The 19,085-nt window shown below is 39.7% G+C and overlaps 1 protein-coding gene across 1 annotated transcript in view; it reads right to left on the bottom strand.

Annotated features, from left to right (window-relative positions):
• Positions 1-4,686: 4,686 nt before the first annotated feature.
• Positions 4,687-19,085, bottom strand: part of NAALADL2 (N-acetylated alpha-linked acidic dipeptidase like 2) — a 1,269,517-nt gene continuing 1,255,118 nt past the window's right edge. Inside the window, exon 14 of the mRNA XM_077290507.1 lies at positions 4,687-6,253. Within this exon, the coding sequence (XP_077146622.1) occupies positions 6,055-6,253 (199 nt within the window). The 3' untranslated portion in view covers positions 4,687-6,054. The remainder of the gene's footprint in view (positions 6,254-19,085) is intronic.

The following is a 19,085-nucleotide window of genomic DNA, read 5'->3' on the forward strand; positions in this document are numbered from 1 at the left end:
AGCTATCAGGAGATTTTGGAGCACTTCATGCTTCCATCGGCTGAAATGCTTTATGGAGATGAAGATTTCATTTTTCAGCACGACCTGGCACCTGCTCACAGTGCCAAAACCACTGGTAAATGGTTTACTGACCATGGTATTACTGTGCTCAATTGGCCTGCCAACTCTCCTGACCTGAACCCCATAGAGAATCTGTGGGATATTGTGAAGAGAAAGTTGAGAGACGCAAGACCCAACACTCTGGATGAGCTTAAGGCCGCTATTGAAGCATCCTGGGCCTCCATAACATCTCAGCAGTGTCACAGGCTGATTGCCTCCATGCCACGCCGCATTGAAGCAGTCATTTCTGCCAAAGGATTCCCGACCAAGTATTGAGTGCATAACTGAACATTATTATTTGATGGGTTTTTTTTTTGTTCTTAAAAAACACTTTTATTTGATTGGACGGTTGAAATATGCTAATTTATTGAGACAGGTTTTTTGGGTTATCAGGAGTTGTAGGCCAAAATCATCAGTATTAAAACAATAAAAGACCTGACAAATTTCAGTTGGTGGATAATGAATCTATAATATATGAAAGTTTAATTGTAATCATTACATTATGGTAAATAATGAAATTTAACACTATATGCTAATTTTTTGAGAAGGACCTGTATTAGCTGTCATGTGCCCAGAAAGGTGCGATCCGGAGCCCGTATGAAACAGGAGGAGTCTGACATCAGCATACTATTGCGCCTGATGTCAGAATGGTGTTAAATAGTAACTTTGCTGGTAAAGTAATAGGGCCTGGAAAAATATTTGAATATGTGCTATCTCATTCTCAATCTTTTTCTGCTTGTGTTCTGGGACAAAATGTATTAGGGAAAAGTATTTCCGCCTGAACACTAGCAGACTGAATTGTACCTGTAATATTGATGTTGTAAGATGTTAGATTTTTATGTATGTAAACACTGTGAAATCACAGTACATTACACAGCACATTACATGAGTGTGATAAACACATTTAAAGTTTAATTTATTAAAACATATTTCTCAACTCTCATATGCCCACTTTAAAATTCAAGCAATTATGCACATTTTCTCACACATCTTTATCAAAACAAGCTCACACTGACTATTTTTTTTATAAAGATACAATACCTTGATTAAAAGAAAAAGTCATAACAAAAATCATAAAAAATAAACTTTATTATAAAAACAAGATACCCAAAGTGGAAATACTTCAGTTATTCATATTTTAAATAACTAAATGTAAGCAAGAGATAAATATAACAATTTTTATTTTTTTCCCCAAAGTATTATAGTTTAGTTCATAGATCATTTCATAAAATTTTTGAATTCTAAGGCAACATTCATATGACAATATTTTGGATCAGTATTTGAAAGCCAAAACCAGGAGTGTGCCCAAAACATCAAATAGATGCAAATCTTCCTATTACACATTTTTTCTCTGGATAGCTTTTCTTCCTGAATTTGGCTTTTGCAAAAAATGCTAAAACATGTTTGTTTTTCAGCAACTGTTTTCTTATATTGGTGAAAAAACGTTTCAAATAGGAAATTAATTAGTTAAGTACAAGCAGGTGAAACAAAACCTGACAGGTTTATATTCATATAGAAAATCAAATGCCCATAGTTTTCATTGGTTCTTTATTAGGGTACCTCTATATGTATTACATTTGAAGCAAATTGGGACTCTGTCGTAGATCCAGAAGTCAAACAGAAATCTAGAAAGTAAAGAAAATTCTAACACATTTTCACTATAACACACTGAACCTTATTTTTTTCTTAATCTAAAGGTTATCAGATTGATTTTAGAAATTTGAAGAAAATATTCTTTGAGAAAGTGACCTATTGATTAGATCAGCTTTTTATGGTATATGTATTTTTTGTACTTTTGGGGCAGTTTTTTTAAAATCAACACAATCTAGATGAAAATATTGAATTGGAAAAAATCAAAGATTTCTTTTTTTAATAGAGATTGTGATATGTAAATAAAACAGTACCCCCATGAGTACATTTAATAGAAAAACCTGATTTTAACAATGTAATTTTCTGATTATACCACATTGCCATTAAAAAAGTATTCTAAGGAAGTGAAATTAATCATCAAGAAAAAAGTGGATTTTTTTTTCTATTTTTGTTGTTATTTGAAGGTTTACACAACTTATCATTTAAATTTATAGAATAAAATCATCAGTAAATTGAACAATTTTTAAATATTCAAAAACAGCATAAAACTGAAATTTTATTGTTATATATATTCACCATTTTTACAAACACAGAACAAGTAACAGTGTTGAAATATCTGCATTGCTATAGTATACACCTAAAGAATATAGAATGCTAGATAAGTATTAGACTGATTTCACAGTAGCACCAAATCAATAAAGTCCCATGCAAAATGAATGCTTTGGAGCCATATGCTTAAAGTCCATTATAGATGTCCTATTGAATCAAACTTCACCACAACACATTAAACTTCTGAAAGAGCTAAGTGAGCTTTGTTTTAGTCACATGATGTCTGAGTATTGTAGCCATAATATGCAGCCTAAAATGGGCTAATTTGAAGTAAGCCTTAGGCCTCATACACATGACAGAGCCACATGATGGATGCTATAGCAGCACACAGTTCACAGTGTCACCATACTACAGAGTTTCCATGTGCTGCTGTATAATCCTTGATAAGATCCCCTCTGTGGGGGATATTCCCTGCTACAAGCAATGCCTTTTGGGAAAAATACCTGTAAAATATTGTATACAAAATAAAAACATCTCATTTTCTTTGTCACATTTATGTCATTCAATTGTTAACAGGTTTTATGGTGTTTTAAGTACTGTATGTCTAATGTACACATGATTTTTAATGGCAATTTGGATGGTCCAGTGAACATGCTTGCTTACTTAGGAAAAATATAAAATCTCAATGCACTATTGGAAGAAGGCAAGTAGGCATTATGAGACACCGGGTAATGTTCTACTGGGAATATTTGAGTCCTAATGCAAATGGCATATTTAAGAATTATAATACACTCTGTAACACTGTACAAATTGAGAAATGGTAGGAGAAAAAAAAGGCTATTATATTGAGGTGTTGTCTTAATCTATAAATTACCCAGATCAAAATCCAATGTAAGGGATCTGTGGGAATTTCTAGAAATAATTTTTTTTAAGAAGGCTCTACTTTAAAATGTACTAATTGATTAATAATTCATTTAAAACTTCCCAAAATTTGGGAATATAACACACTCAAATTTTGGGAAATTTGTTTTGTGCAATCCCGAAAAAATTGTGATAGTTTGGCTACTTTTAGTAGCTTCTTTGGCCTCCTTTCCAGTATCTGTCCCCTTTTCAATCTAAGTTGGCACTTCCAGTGGCAGCTAATCTGGAAGTGCTATCTCACATGACCATGTGGGACAACACTTATGCCAAATTGTGTTTAGTGAGAAGGACCAGCAGAGCCCTGCATCTAAAAGGACAGGAGAGGGGCTGGATGGTTATACAATTTTAACTGTTTTTAATAATTTCCTAATTTATACATTTATTGTACTTTTAGGCTGTGAGAACTCAGAGCACAATAAATGTATTGATTCATTGGCAGTTGTGTCTTATTCAATTAGCATTGGATACGCTAGATGCAAATCAAGTTTCTTGGCTGATGTATAAATTCAAAGCACAAGTGAATATAGGAAACTTTGTAACATATCTTATGTGATAAATGTGAATATTTTTCTACCTATATGCTACTTCTTCTTCTAGCCCTTGCCTTCTTAACTCATCAGTCACACTAAAAAATAACTTAAATCCATCTTGCCCAAAACCAAGCCCACTGACAGCTCACTTAACTGTTAGGTTACTGCTGTCAATTGAAGTCTATGGAGATGGGGGATGGAGAGGAAGGAGAAGGAAGTAATAAAAAGAGAAACAGGTACTTAAGAAACACAGATCTTGCTGCTGCTTTTTAGTAAGTGTGTTTGTCTCACCCCATAAGGCTACTTTCACACATCGGTTTCTCTCTCTCTCACTCCCCAGAACAGGAAGTTCAAACTCTATCCCCGGGTTTAAAAACAAAAACAGATCCAGCAAAAAAATGGATCCGCCACATCAGTTTTTCACAATTTGCAACGCATCCATTTTTTCAAAACTTCGCCGGATCCTGCTTGACGGAAAAAAACGGATGTGTGAAAGTAGCCTAATTGGATTAACAGCTACATTGTTCACTACCACTGTATAATGTTCTTCATGATGCTGCTACATGTAAACCTGTTATAAAGAGACACAGGGGGGAAGAATGCCTCATGTCTGGACTGCGTATGGGAGACATGAAAGCAACTAACATCTACCCTCGAACGGAAAGAGATTTTTTTAAAATTACCTATAATCTTCACATATAGCATTATTCTTTATGGATACATTCTACCTGTTTTGAAAATTCACCTGAAAGTGCAGATATGCTTTAAATGATCTACTACTAGTGATGAGCGAGTGTACTCGTTGCTAGGGTTTTCCACGCTCGGGTGACCTCCGAGTGTTTATGACTGCTCGGAGATTTAGTTTTCATCACGGCAGCTGAATGATTTACAGCTACTAGTCTGCTTGATTACATGTGGGGATTCCCTAGCAACCAGGCAACCCCCACATGTACTCGCCTGGCTAGTAGCTGTAAATCATTCAGCTGCTAGGATGAAAACTAAATCTCCGAGCAGTCATAAATACTCAGAGATCACCCGAGCGTGCTCGGGAAAACCCGAGCAACGAGTACACTCGCTCATCACTATCTACTACTAATGTCTTGGTGCTACATACAGTAATAGTACATCTTCATCTTCAAAGGTAGAGTATCTAGAGTAACAAATAAGACAGTTGTTTTGACAGCACAAACTATATTATCTATGCAATGTTGGTCAGGTGGTTTGGATTATAACTGATCGGTGTAAAGGGTATTCAAACAAATTAGCAAAATGTGTGACCTAAAATTTACAAATAAAGATTGACTTAAAGGCTAGGGGATGCTCAGAAACTTGCTGTCATGCGAGATAAAATCACAATATTGTGCTACTGAAATTGCAACAAATATTAAGAATTTGGTCCTGCTGAAATGCATTTCTTTAGACAATGATATTGTGATCATTACAACATGTGGGTCGCAGAGCATCCACATTCACTAGCATTAGTTACCATATAGCAAAAAATTATTATGATGTAATTTTATACAATCTACCATGTAGCCCCAGTCTAAGACAAGCAGGATATCTTATTCTGAAGGAATTCATTTCCATAATTTACTGCTAATCTAACATAGCATAATTATACATGATGGGATATTGTTATATTTCAAATTAGGATTGACAAAGCTTTCTCAAAATATAATAGAAACAATTATATTCATGTATTGGAGTACCATTACGATTGAATAGTAAAAAATAGAACCTAATAACTAAGCTTTCCCCCAAATTCTTTCTGACAAAATATTAGATTTATATGCACACTAGAAAACCACTGAAAATGTCTGTTCTTCTTATAAATAAAAAAACACAAGGATAAAACACACATAAAACACTTTTGCACTCATTAAAAAATCAATGTGAAAATGCTCATTTTCCATTAAAGGTCTTATTTCAGACATTCAAAAGCAGAAAAAAAATATTAATGCAGAAAGTTCCAGTTTAGAAAATATCTTTTGCTTTTCAATCTTATGCTTCACTTTTTTATCAAATCTCATAAGAAGAATAACCTACAACAGTAACAAATGCAAAGGAAATCTCAATCTGTAGGACTGACTTTTAGATTATAACACCTACACAATTGCTTCACAAGTCATCCGGGAAGAAAAGCAAACTTGTCCAATATTTAATGAAATCCAGACTCTGTTTCATCACATTCTATGAAATAACAGTCACCTGTGTGCAGAAATTCATATTAAGATTGTAACTCTGCGTGGGTTTATTGTTTGTAGCCTCATATGGAATTAGATATAGCCTTACCGATTCGTTAAATATGACCTTTACTGAGATTATGAGGGGCAATATTTATGTGACTATAGACTAAAATAAACTGTTAGGCTTTTTCTTCCATGTCACTCTCAAACAGGTGTAGACCTTCTCTGAAATATAACTGAGCAGAGCTAATGCAGTTCAACACCTTTTGTAAAGCAGTCATAAGGGTTTCATTTGACTTTGAAATCTTGTAATGCTCTTGTGCTTCTTGAAGTATCGAAAACCGAATTGAGGTTTCATCCAACCTGTACAACATGTTTCTAAAGGATGAAAATGGGAAATATAAAAAATGTTATTACAATGTTAGTTTCTATGAATTTACAAAGAAATATGAATCACAGTTAGGAAAGTTGTCATACACTGATACTATAACTGTAACAGAACAGAACTGTCCTGATTCACAGGGGTGTTTTGCAAAGGCATAAGATGTGCAAATTCATTAAACTTTCACCTATCAGCTAACATGCACCATAAGAAATATATATTTCAAAAGATCAGCAAACCACAACTACCGCAAGTATACACAACTGGAGTAGTCAATTCTGGTTAAAAGAGAACACGAGGCGTGGTAGTGCTCAACTGTGCAGAATTACAATCTTCAAAAATTACGAGAAGAGAAATAAGTGGCACTGATCACTGGCACATTATTTTGTGTTTTTTTATTCCAAGGTCATTTGGGAATACAAAGTGAAGACACATACTGGGCTACAGCTGTTTCATGTCTAATTATGCTTCATCTGGTTCACAAGAAATATACATGAGTGAGAAACCTTTAAAATATTGTCAACATTTGCATAAGGTTCTTCTCACTTTTTAAAAACTAGGATGTGCTAATAGGAGCTGGTATAAAAATGTAAAAATTTGTAAAATGTCGCCAAAAATACAAGTTGCTCAAACAATGCTTCAATATTTCAAACAGTTTTATTCCAGAATTATGGAAAGTACTGGTTTATCAGTCAGGGCCAATGTATATAAAACATCAGTGAGCCTTTTCTGTTTTTTTGGCCACAGGATTAGCAATAGCCTCCGGAATGCTTCCTCTTCACTGAGTTACATTGTATCAGAATTCTATAGTGTTTCATTGTAACAGTTAGCTCAGAAGTCATGACTAGAGATGAGCGAATATTTCAGCGTTCGGTTTGGATTACGATTGCCAAGTTTGCACTATTCGCCAAACACCATCCATGTCAATGGGAGGCAAAAACAAATGCATGTACAGCACCTTATAAAGGCCCCAAATGCTGTTAAAACACATCAAATGAGGGACAGACACTAGGAAAGTGGCCTTAATTCACCCACATTACAAATTGTAGCATGGCACTGCAACAATCAGGCATGAGGTATCGGGGTATAGGACAGCATTTACAGATATCAATTGAAGGTCACGGTAAGACGAGGCTGGTGAGGGATCAGTGTAGGACTTCTTTTCCTGGAGCCCTGATACCAAAGGCAACACCTATACCTTCTTTAATACTGAGCCATACTCAGATGGCGCAAATATCAGTTTTGTAGACTACCATTGCCAAAAAAATTATAGTATCACAGGTAGTTGAGTTCAAAGAAGTGGAGGGCTGAAGGTCTCAGAGACCTACTGCTACAGACAACAGGCATGACCAAACCAGGCGTCTACACATTTTCAAAAATGAGTGGCAGACACTATCAAAGTGGTATCAATTTCACCTCAGTAGAAATTGTAAAATAGGAACCTAGAGGTATTCCACTACACCAAATCAAGCAGATGGACACCCAAACAGGAGTGTTGACATTTCCAAAAATTATTGGCAGACACCACCAAAGTGGCATCAATTTCACCACAGTATAGATAGTATAATAAGGACTGATAGCTCTTCCACTATGCCCAATCCAGCAGCAGTAAACCCAAACAGGAGTGTTGACATTTCCAAAAATTATTGACAGACAATACCAAAGTGGCATCAATTTCACCACAGTAGAAATAGTATAATAGGGAATGACAGGTCTTCCACTACACCAAATCCAGCAGAAGTATACCCAAACAGGAGTGTTCACATTTCTAAAACTTATTGACAGACAATACCAAAGTGTCTTCAATTTAACCACAGTAGAAAAAGTATAATAGTGACCGACAGGTCTTCCATCACACCCAATCCAGCAGATGTACACCCAACCAGGAGTTTTCACATATTAAAAATGAAGGCCTAACAACACAGAAGTGGAATAAATGTCATCAGAATAAAAATAGTATAATTGGCACCAACCATGACTGTTCAACCATGAGGTCCAAGCCCATGCTGTGTTGGTGGCTGGATAACAATGATGCTTGTTTCCTCCGTCCCCTTCAGCCAACCACGAACAACAGAGAGGGAAGGATTATCCGCTTCATCTGACAGTTGCTCACCCATCACCTCTTCCTCCTCCATTTGTTCCTCGGCTCTTGTGACTTTGATAATAGTTTGTCTGTTTTCAACAGCCCCCCTCGATCACAGTAATTTGCCCTCCCTTGGCACCCACCTGTGTGATGACAGTCTGGAATTTAGAGACAATGTTATCCCTTTGGCATCCTTCTCTGCTTCCTTCTCTTCTTCTGGGACCACCATCTCCACCCGCAGGTTATTCAACATCTGTTCAAGAATTTTGATAACTAGAGAAATGATGCTGATGATGGCATCATCTGTTCTAACCATCTTAGTAGCCATTTCAAAACTGTGCAGAATGGTACAGAGGTCCTTAATCTGTGCCCACTCAGTAAACGTGATATGCACCACGTCCATGCTGCATTGGCCCAGGCTATACGACAAGACATACTGTGTCAGGGCTCGTTGCTCCTGCCACAGTCACTGTAACATGTGCAGAGTGGAATTCCACCGTGTCGGCACATCACATATCAACCTCTTATCTGGCATGGGCAAAAACCTCTGCATTGATGCAAGATGATGACCTGAGGGGTCCGCTCACCCAGGCCAGGATAGAGAAAATGCTTTACTAATAGGTTGAGGACATGAGCCATGCAAGGCCATAGGGCCGACACCAGGTTTGCACCACTATCAGACAAGGCCTTCTCTGGATGCAGGTTCAGCGGAGACAGCCATTGATCAAACTATGCCTGGAGAGCTGTCCACAACTCTTTAGCTGTATGACTTCTATCTCCAAGGCATATCAATGTTAACACTGCCTGATTGTGGTGAGCCCTGGCTGCGCAATACGGAGGTGGTGGGGATTCTCTCTGCACTCTTATAATGCTTGTCTTATTAAGGCAGAGGTTGAGGGTGCAGGTGGAGGCTCTAGAGGAGATATAGGAGGGGGAAGAAGCAGTGGAGGAAGTGTTAAATGTAGAGGTTTGTACAGCATGCCTTGAGGATTCCAAGACTTAAGGAGCAATGCCTGCCCAAACAGCCACCAGAGTCACCCAGTGCCCAGTCAACAAGATGTAACGCCCTTGGCCATGCTTACTCATCCAAGTGTCTCTGGTGAAATTCACCCAGGAAGACATAGATTTAGTCAAGTAATGGGTGATGTTGTTCTTAGAAAAGTTACGATGACTGGGCAATTAGTACTGGGGGACTGCGGCGGCCATCAGCTTACAGAAACCGTCTGTATCTACCAGGCGGAATGGCACTATTTACGTGGCCAACAAATTGGAGATAAGAGAATTCAAAATTTTAGTTTTGTCATGCGTAGGAGGAAATAATCTTTTACGTAACCACAACTGCGGTACCGTGGGCTGGCTGCAGTGCTGAGCGAGGGCGGAGTACGTTGAACCGGACAAACTGCTGAACCATGAGAGAGGTGCAGGTAAAGATGTTATGGTGGATTCAGAAAGTTGTAGCGTGTTCGTTCTCTGGTCAAAAACAGCAAGCATGTCCAATTCCATTACACCTGACGATGGGCTCTCAGTCAGTGAGACTGGAGCAGGTAAAGACCCCAAGGTTCTGAGGTTGAAAACCTGCATCTCAAAAGTTTGCACTGTAACAGAGGAGCAGAAAGAAGCAGCAAATTCGATTGATGGGGTGGCTGATGGTTGTTGTGGTCTGCTGGTCTGCAATTTTGCGCAGTGAGATTCCCACAGTAACACCTGTTGATTGCACATGTGGAGGTTCATACTTGTAGTAGTCAAATTATTTAACTTCTTACCTCTACTCAGCTTTTTTTGCAAAGTTGGCAGATGACATGAGTTGGCTCATCCTTTGCAGTGTCAAAAAAGACCAGGCTAGGCAACCCTTGCCACTCCTGTGATCCGCCAATTCTGCTGGTTACAGCTAGAGTTGTGGCTAAGGATGCATTGCTCATCGTAGCTGCATCACTACATGTCTGTGATGTACGGCACAACATAACCTCCTCATCTTCAGATGACCTACTCAGCTGTTTGCCTCTATGTTCATGCCAACTGGGATTTAACATCTCATCATCATCATCCTCTGTGTTATCACATTCCTCACCCTTGGAGTCGCCCTCCTCATCTACCTGCCCTGACAGCACAGTACAGTCAGCTTGAGCCTCAGATAGTTGAGTCTCATCAGAATAACCTCCCTTAATATCTAATAACGAGTGTCAGGATACTGTTCTGACCCTACATCGTCCTGCCCCAGATAGAAGCTAAAACAATTTTGGGCATAGGTGCAGATTTCCTCTTTTTGACGATGTGAAGTTTTTGAGTACACTTCTGATGACTATGGCATAGAATGTGTGAACAGCTATTCAGACTCACCCATCTGTGGTTCCATACAGTCACTTGCACAGTTGGAGAGTTGAGACTTGGGTGGAAGCAAGGGTCTGTGGACAGTACGGTGTGATATTGAGGTGATGGAAGAGGAGGAGAGGTCGCTTGAAGCTGCACTTGCCATCCACTCATTCTGGGCCTTACTGACAAGGTTTACCACTTTGTGTCTGCCAATGGTAGTGGAGTAGCTCATCCAGTAACAGAAGTTGTCAGATGTCTTTGCATAGGACATGAAGTTGTTGGTTCACTAGTGCTTTCACTAATCTTACCACTTACCCAACATACACCAAGCCTAATTCCCCCTCCCCATAGCCTTGCTTTTTCCCAGGCATGTTGCTCAGATAGTGTGGTAGGAGCACTGTATTTGCAACAAAAAAATAGATTTTAAACACTGCACTACCTCTGCAAACAGCTGAACTTTATTGGCAGTAAATTCCAATGTGAAATATGGCGTGCTGTATCACATTAGTCACAGAAAAAAGAATTGTTTGAGTGTGGATGAGACCTGTATGACAAAGAAGATATACTACAAACAGTTTGAAAGTCAGATATCCCCTATTGTATGACATTAAGAACACATTAATTTTTTGTGACCTCTGGTTCATGCCTCTATAACACACTAGATGGATATATACCAGGATATATCTTTGAACAAATTACTAAGGATTCAAAAATAAATAAATATACTGGAGCAGTGGGCAGCAACTAACAGAATGTTTTTTTAACAGGGAAAAATGCAAAGTACTACAACTGGGCAATAAAAATGAAAAAGCATGTACAGAATGGGAGGAATAGGGCTAAGCAGCAGCATATGTGAAAAAGACTTGCGTATACTAATAGATCATAAACTGAACATGAGTCAACAATGTGATGAAGCAGCAAAAAAAAACCAAATGCAATTCTGGGATGTATTAACAGAAGCATACAGTCTAGATTACGTGAAGTCATTATTGCCCTCTACTCCTCTTTGGTCAGACTTCACCTGGAATACTGTGTCCAGTTTTGGGCACCACATTTAAAAAAAGACATGAACAAACTTGAGCAAGTTCAGAGAAGAGCGACCAGAATGGTGACCGATCTGCAAACCATGTTCTTTGAGGAAAGGTTACAGAATTTGGGTATGTTTAGCTTGCAAAAAAGAAGGGTGAGAGGATACTTAATAGCTGTCTACAAAAATCACAAGGGCTGTCACATTGTAGAAGTATCATCTTTATTCTCATTTGCACAAGGAAAGACTAGAAGCAATGGGATGAAACTGAATGGGAGGAGACACAGATTAGATATTATAAAAAACTTTTTGACGGTTAGGGTGATCAATGAGTGGAAAAGGCTGCCATGAGAGGTGGTGAGTTCTCCTTCTATAGAAGTCTTCAAACAGAGGCTGGACAGACATCTGACTGGGATGATTTAGTGAATCCTGCTTTGAGCAGGGGGTTGGACCAGATGACCCATGAGGTCCCTTCCAACTCTACCATTCTATGATTCTATGTTACAAACTATTATAAAGTCAGGTCCCCTACTGTATGACATTAGGAATAGAAGAATTTTTTGTGACCTGTTGATCAGGCCTCTATAACACACTAGATGCTACAAACTATTTTAAAGTCAGGTTCCCTACTGTATGACATTAAGCAACAGAGAAATTTACTGGTCATGCGCGTGAGATCTGCAGACAGCTAAATATTAACTCAACAAAATGACAAAGTGTGATAACTTTTTGGAACTGAAAAATTATATTTTTTTTTAATGTGCGTTAGGTCTGCAGACAGTTTCATATCACCACAACACTAAATGACAAGGTGCGATACAGCTCGCTGTTTCACATCTAGCTAGTGAAAAACTATCATTCAGAACGCTATACTCACGTATGGAGCACAAGCAGTGCACAACACATTTGTAGTACATGTGCCCTGCTGGCTTTGTCTGTGGACCTCAGTAATGGCAAAAAAAATGCTAGAAAGTAAATTTAACAGTCACCCTGGACACTAGTTACACTATCTGACTGACATACAACCGTCTAGTTAACTAGCTAAAATCTTGCTGCGAACAGTGCCAGCATTAGGAGCAGCCTCTCTGTGCTGTTACAGTGTCAAAATTTAACTAAAACAAGATAGATGTCTGCTCATTACATGGAGAGAGACATGTGATATCAGCGGCAATGACAAAAGCCATTGTGTCAGGACATTGTGGATGTTTCAAGCGCCCTGACTAGCTAACCGCAATGTGCACACATAAAGTTAGGAAAAATTTTTTTTTACAAGTACGCCGAGCCTCTGAGCTCTGCAAACCGCCTCCCCTCATCAAACACATGAAAAATGCTCATGATACACCACCATTATCCTTGCAAAAGTGCTGAAAATTGTTTTGTGGCAACACAAATATTTTACCACACTTTTTACCAAATGTTACCGATCTTTACCGATGTTACAAACTTTTGCTTGTGTTACCGATCACGTATCCGAATGTGCAATATTCATGCCGAATTTACTTTTGACAATTGTTTTCCGAATAAATTCGCTCATCACTAGTCATTACAGCTTAGTGGTGTTAACAAGTGATGGGCGAACCCCTGGATGTTCGTTTCTGGCAAGTTCTCTGGAACATATAAAAAATGTTTTGTTTGGGTACCATAAAAGTAACAGAAACCAAACCCAAACTCCATTCAGATGAATGGGGTGCCTGAACATTTGCAGCAGACATTTAATGAGCTGCAGTAAGGTCATTACTGCCAGTCATAAAGCTGCTGTTTCCACACTGTCAGATGACAGCATGAGCCAGCAGCTGTGACCAGCAGTGAAAAAGTTTACTGCCAGTCAAAAGAGGCATCAGCTGATGTGAGCAATCATCAGTAGACATGGGCAAATCCGAACAGTAAAGTCCAGTGTCCGTAACGAACACCTACTGTTTGGGCATGGACACCGAACACGGACTTTACCAGGAAGTCTTTATTACTGCTCATTTTCAGCCCTCCAAAACGGCTTCTGATCTGCGGTAAAATCATCACCGCCGGTCATACAGCCACGCTTCCCATTCTGTCAAAAGACAGCATGAGTGTGCAACCGTGATTGGCGATATAAAGTTTACCTCCGGTCACTGGTGTCGGCTAAAGGGACTACTGTTCCCACAAGCCAACGCTTGCTGCCGCTAATAACAGTGAGAGCAGGAGTGGCTGATGGGGGTATTCATCAGCCGGCTCCTGCACTGTAAATAAATTTGAAAAAAAAAAAAAAAACAGCCTGGGTTCCCCTGTATTTTTGATATCCAGCCAGGCAAAACTCACAGCTGGGGTCTGCCACCCTTAGCTGTCAGCTTCAGAAAGGCTGGTTATCAAGAATAGAGGGGTCCCCATGCTGTATTTTTAAATTATTTAAATAAATAATTTAAAAAAACTGTGTGGGGTCCCTCCATTTTTGACAACAAGCCTTGCTAAAGCAGAAAGCTGGGGGATGGTATTTTCTGACTGGTAAGGGGCCATAGATATTGGCACCCCCAGCCTAAAAATAGCAGCCCGCAACTGCCCAGAAAAGGTGCATCTATTAGATGTGCCAATTCTGGCACCTTGCCTGGCTTTTCTCAGTTGCCCTGTAGCGGTGGCAAGTGGGGTTCATATTTGTGGAGTTGATGTCACCGTTGTATTGTCAGGTGACATTAAGCCCACGGATTATTAATTGAAAGGCGTCTGTAAAATAGTATATAGTAATCCTACAGTTATATGATAAATAAATACACAGCCAGAATAAAGTATTGTTTGAAATAATACAAAACACCCTTTTACTTTTTTATTTAAAGATAAAAAACATACGTGTTCACCTCAGTTCAAATTCACTGCAGTGATATTCTCCCGGTGAACTCCTGTGAACTTGACTCTGAACCATGATACTTTCTCACAGTGCTAGCATGGATCTCACTAAAGTCACCGCAGTTCAGCCTGGCTTGGAACGCAGCCTCAGTGGCAAGCAGTTACCTCGATGACGTCACTTATACTGATACTGTCACTGATACTGCGCTCACAGCAGCTAATTTCCCAGTGATTCTCAGCCTAGATGGTCGTATCTTGGCACCATCCAGGTTGAAAACTGTTTACAGACTTTGGATGTTCAGACCTCCCATTCAAGTCAATAGGGTCCAGGTACTGTTCTCGTACCTGAACCCAAACTTTTTGTAACTATTCGTCGGGACCCGCCGGACCCCAATATCCAGGTGTCCACCCATCTCTATTTATTAGCCGGTACCTGCACTGTAAATAGGTAAATAATAAAAAAAAGACAGAGTCTGCTTTATTGTTGATAATCAGAATGGCAAAACTGAAAGCTGTGGGGAGCAACTCTCAGCTGTTAGCTTTATCATGGCTGGTTATCATAAATAGAAGGATCCCCACTCTCTTTTTTTATTATTTAAATAAATTATTTAAAAAAAGGATTGTTGTCCCCCTAATTTTGACAACCAGCCAAGTAAAAGCAGGCAGGTGGGTTCTGGCATCCTCAGGCTCGTAAGGGCAATGGATTTTGGCCATCCCAGCCTAATAATAGCAGCCTGAAGCAGCCCCAGAAAAGGCACATCTATTAGATGCATCAATTCTGGCTCTTCCCACTTGCCCTGTGGTGGTGGCAAGTGGGTTTAATATTTGTGGGGTTGTGATGTCATCTTTGTATTTACAGATGATATCAAGCCTGCAGGTTAGCGGAGGCGTCGGTCCCAGCATCTTGCTCAGTCTGACACTGTGCAAAGGGTTACTGCTGCCTTTCCAGCTTCTGCCACTGTAGCCAGTACTGGTCAGTGGCAAGCAGACGTTTTTTGGGACTTTGGGACTAAGTCCTACTTTTCCCCTTCTGAGAATGCCCAGGGTATCATCTCTCATTGAGATCAAGGGTCACATGCTCAGGTACTGCAGCAATTCCCATTGGTCCTCTAGGAAGGTCCTGAAGTTGCTCAAGTTCTGTGGCAGCCTCCCATTGGTCCATCTGGGAAGGTCCTGTAGTTGCTGCAGCTATAAAAGGTTTGCATGACCGCACGGCCATGCGCTAGTATCAATCTAAGTTATGTGCTTTGCGCCAGTGTGGTTATGTGTGTATGTATTCAGGGATCCGGCTGAAATAAGCCCCTAGAATACCGGCACCTCTGGTGTGGAGATTGTGTGTTGTGTATGTATTCAGGGACCCGTCTGAAATAAGCCCCTAGAATACCGGCACCTCCGGTGAGGAGACTGTGTGTTTGCATGACTACTGACTGCTATCAGCTTGGCAGTTAGCTTGTGCTCCTGTTAGACTAACAGGGCACAGTGTTATGATCTGGTGGCCTAAGAGCAGCATGAGACGTACTCTGGAGAAGGTGGTACCTGTACTGACCGCAGACCCTGAACCTAACACCGCAACTAGAAGTAGCCGTGGAATGTACCTAGCGCTCCCTAGACATCTCGACACAGCCGGAGGACTAATTACCCCTAGAGATAGAAAAGGGAAAACTATCTTGCCTCAGAGAAAATTCCCAAAGGATAGACAGCCCCCCACAAATATTGACTGTGAGAGGAGAGGGAAAAAACATACACAGACTGAAATGAGAATTTAGCAAAGGAGGCCACTTCTAGCTAAATAGAAAGGATAGGACAGAGTACTATGCGGTCAGTATTAAAACACTAGAAAATATCCACCACAGAAAATACAAAATCTCCACAGCTAACTAAAGATATGGAGGGTATATCTGCATCTCCAGAGATACCAGCTTGGCTAAACAAATCCTTATACAGACCAAGCTGGACAAGACAAAAACATGGAAAAGAACTGAACAATAAGGCCACAGCATGTGGACAGCAAAAATCAAGGCCAGAACTTATCTTTGTTGAAAAGAACTGCAAAGCAGAAGAGACCAGGCAGGGATGTAAATCCTCCAGGAACAATGAACAACTGGCACTGACTAAAGGGTGAAGCAAGACTAAATAGCCCAGTCAAAATTGCAAAAAGTGAACACACCTGATAAATGCTGCGATTCAGAGACAGCAGCGCTACCACTTACAACCACCGGAGGGAGCCCAAGAGCAGAATTCACAACAGCGCAGTGCTTTCCTTTCACGGCAACTCTGTGAAGTAACAGTGCTAGCTTATAGTGCCAAATAGTGCCACCATTCACTAGCAGCAGGTTCCTCCTGCAGAGTGGACCCCGGGGCTGCGAACGCACCAATAATAAACATTTATATTTACTTGGTGCATTCCGCTAGCCCTAACACATAGTCACTGTTTAGGCCATTAACAGCTCTTTGTGTATTGATGTGCTCATGCTAAAGCAGAGTGCTGTTGCTATCTGAGAAGCGCACATGTGACAAAATGTTTTGAGAGATCATTAAATGCTTCAAGTACTGCATCCTCACAATAGGCAATGCAGTTTATCCACTGACACAAGTTAGCGTGCTTTCACATCACGTTCAGGCATCCATTCAATGGCCTCGCTAGGGCTTGCATCTGAATCCCCTCGAAAACAGGATTCAGAAGTGTTGGCCGATGGGGCCATAAACTAGAATGATGCTGACAGAGTACAAGTACTCTCTGCTGTGCATCATTTTCAAACATATAAGCCTACTATAGGTGGACACTCAGATGTAGCAGTCTGAGTGTCTGCCTCCAGTAGGCATATACGCCCGAAAATGATGTGCGGCAGAGCGCAATTTCACTCTGCCATCACCATTATAGTCTACTTCCCTGTTGGAGCATACATCTGAATTTCGTTTTAGGGAGGGTTCTGAAGTAAGCCTCGATGGGGCCACCGAACAAGTGCTTGAATGCAAAATGAAAGCACCCTTTGAATAAGCAGAAAAGTATAAGTACCTTTTAATTTAATGTGTACCATAAGGAAACCAGGCAAGCACAACTTAACTAAAAGACTTTTCACTATTACAAATGTGTTAAAAAACTCAAGCCACTGTTCTCCAACAGAAAAAAAGACCCAATTTGGTCCACAGTCTGTGTAAAGAAAAAGTCTGTAGTGTGCACTACTCCCGATCGTCAATGCCCAGTGGGACAGGTCTCTGGATTGAAAATATTAATACAGTCCAGCAACTGAATCAAAAGTTTTGTTTGTGGATGTCACAAATACAACGCATTTTGACCTGAACAAATGAGCATTTTATAAACAATAGTAAATGGTGAGCTTTTATTTAAAGGGAACCTGTCAGCTGAATTTGGCGGGACCGGTTTTCGGTCATATGGGCGGGATTTACGGGTGTTTGATTCACCCTTTCCTTACCCGCTGGCTGCATGCTGGCCGCAATATTTGATTGAAGTTCATGCTCTGTCCTCCGTAGTACATGCCTGGGCAAGGCAATCTTGCCTTGCGCACACACAGTATGCTTTGCCCAACTGCAGGCAAAGCCGAAAAGCATTAGTGCGCATGCGCCGGTGCACTATGTCCCGGAAGTATTTTGCTGTGTTCCGGGACATAGTGCGCCGGCGCATGCGCACTAATGCTTTTTGGCTTTGCCCGCAGTTGGGCAAAGCATACTGCACGTGCGCAAGGCAGCTGACAGGTTCCCTTTAAATTGCCACCATAAACAGAGACCAAGCTCACAATTGAAACAAAATTGCAATATAAAGAGAAACACACTAAAAACATTAAATAATACTTGGCTAGAAACTATTACTTTGATATAAAATAGTGTTTTTAAAAAGGTATGGTTTATAAACATAATAGTTTGTGAATTTAGCAGTTTCTACTTAGACACACCAGAAAGAGTTGTTAATCTGTGTTTATTATTATATAATGCACACAATAACTTTTAAAAGTATTATTTAATTATTTTATATGTTATCATATTTTAATTGTAATTTAGGCAAACTTTTTGCAAATGTAATATATTTTCAGTTTTAGGATTGGTTTGGGGCATCAATTTTTAACATATTCCCACTCAGTCATTAATATTTATAAACTGTTGCAGTTTTTTCATCATTGTACGATACAAAGTCTCAATTGTGTAGGCAGAGACATGTTGTATACAGGTCCTTCTCAAAAAATTAGCATATAGTGTTAAATTTCATTATTTACCATAATGTAATGATTACAATTAAACTTTCATATATTATAGATTCATTATCCACCAACTGAAATTTGTCAGGTCTTTTATTGTTTTAATACTGATGATTTTGGCATACAACTCCTGATAACCCAAAAAACCTGTCTCAATAAATTAGCATATCAAGAAAAGGTTCTCTAAATGACCTATTACCCTAATCTTCTGAATCAACTAATTAACTCTAAACACATGCAAAAGATACCTGAGGCTTTTAAAAACTCCCTGCCTGGTTCATTACTCAAAACCCCCATCATGGGTAAGACTAGCGACCTGACAGATGTCAAGAAGGCCATCAGTGACACCCTCAAGCAAGAGGGTAAGACCCAGAAAGAAATTTCTC

Source organism: Ranitomeya variabilis, chromosome 2 (assembly GCF_051348905.1).
Source record: "Ranitomeya variabilis isolate aRanVar5 chromosome 2, aRanVar5.hap1, whole genome shotgun sequence".
Classification (NCBI taxonomy): domain Eukaryota; kingdom Metazoa; phylum Chordata; class Amphibia; order Anura; family Dendrobatidae; genus Ranitomeya; species Ranitomeya variabilis.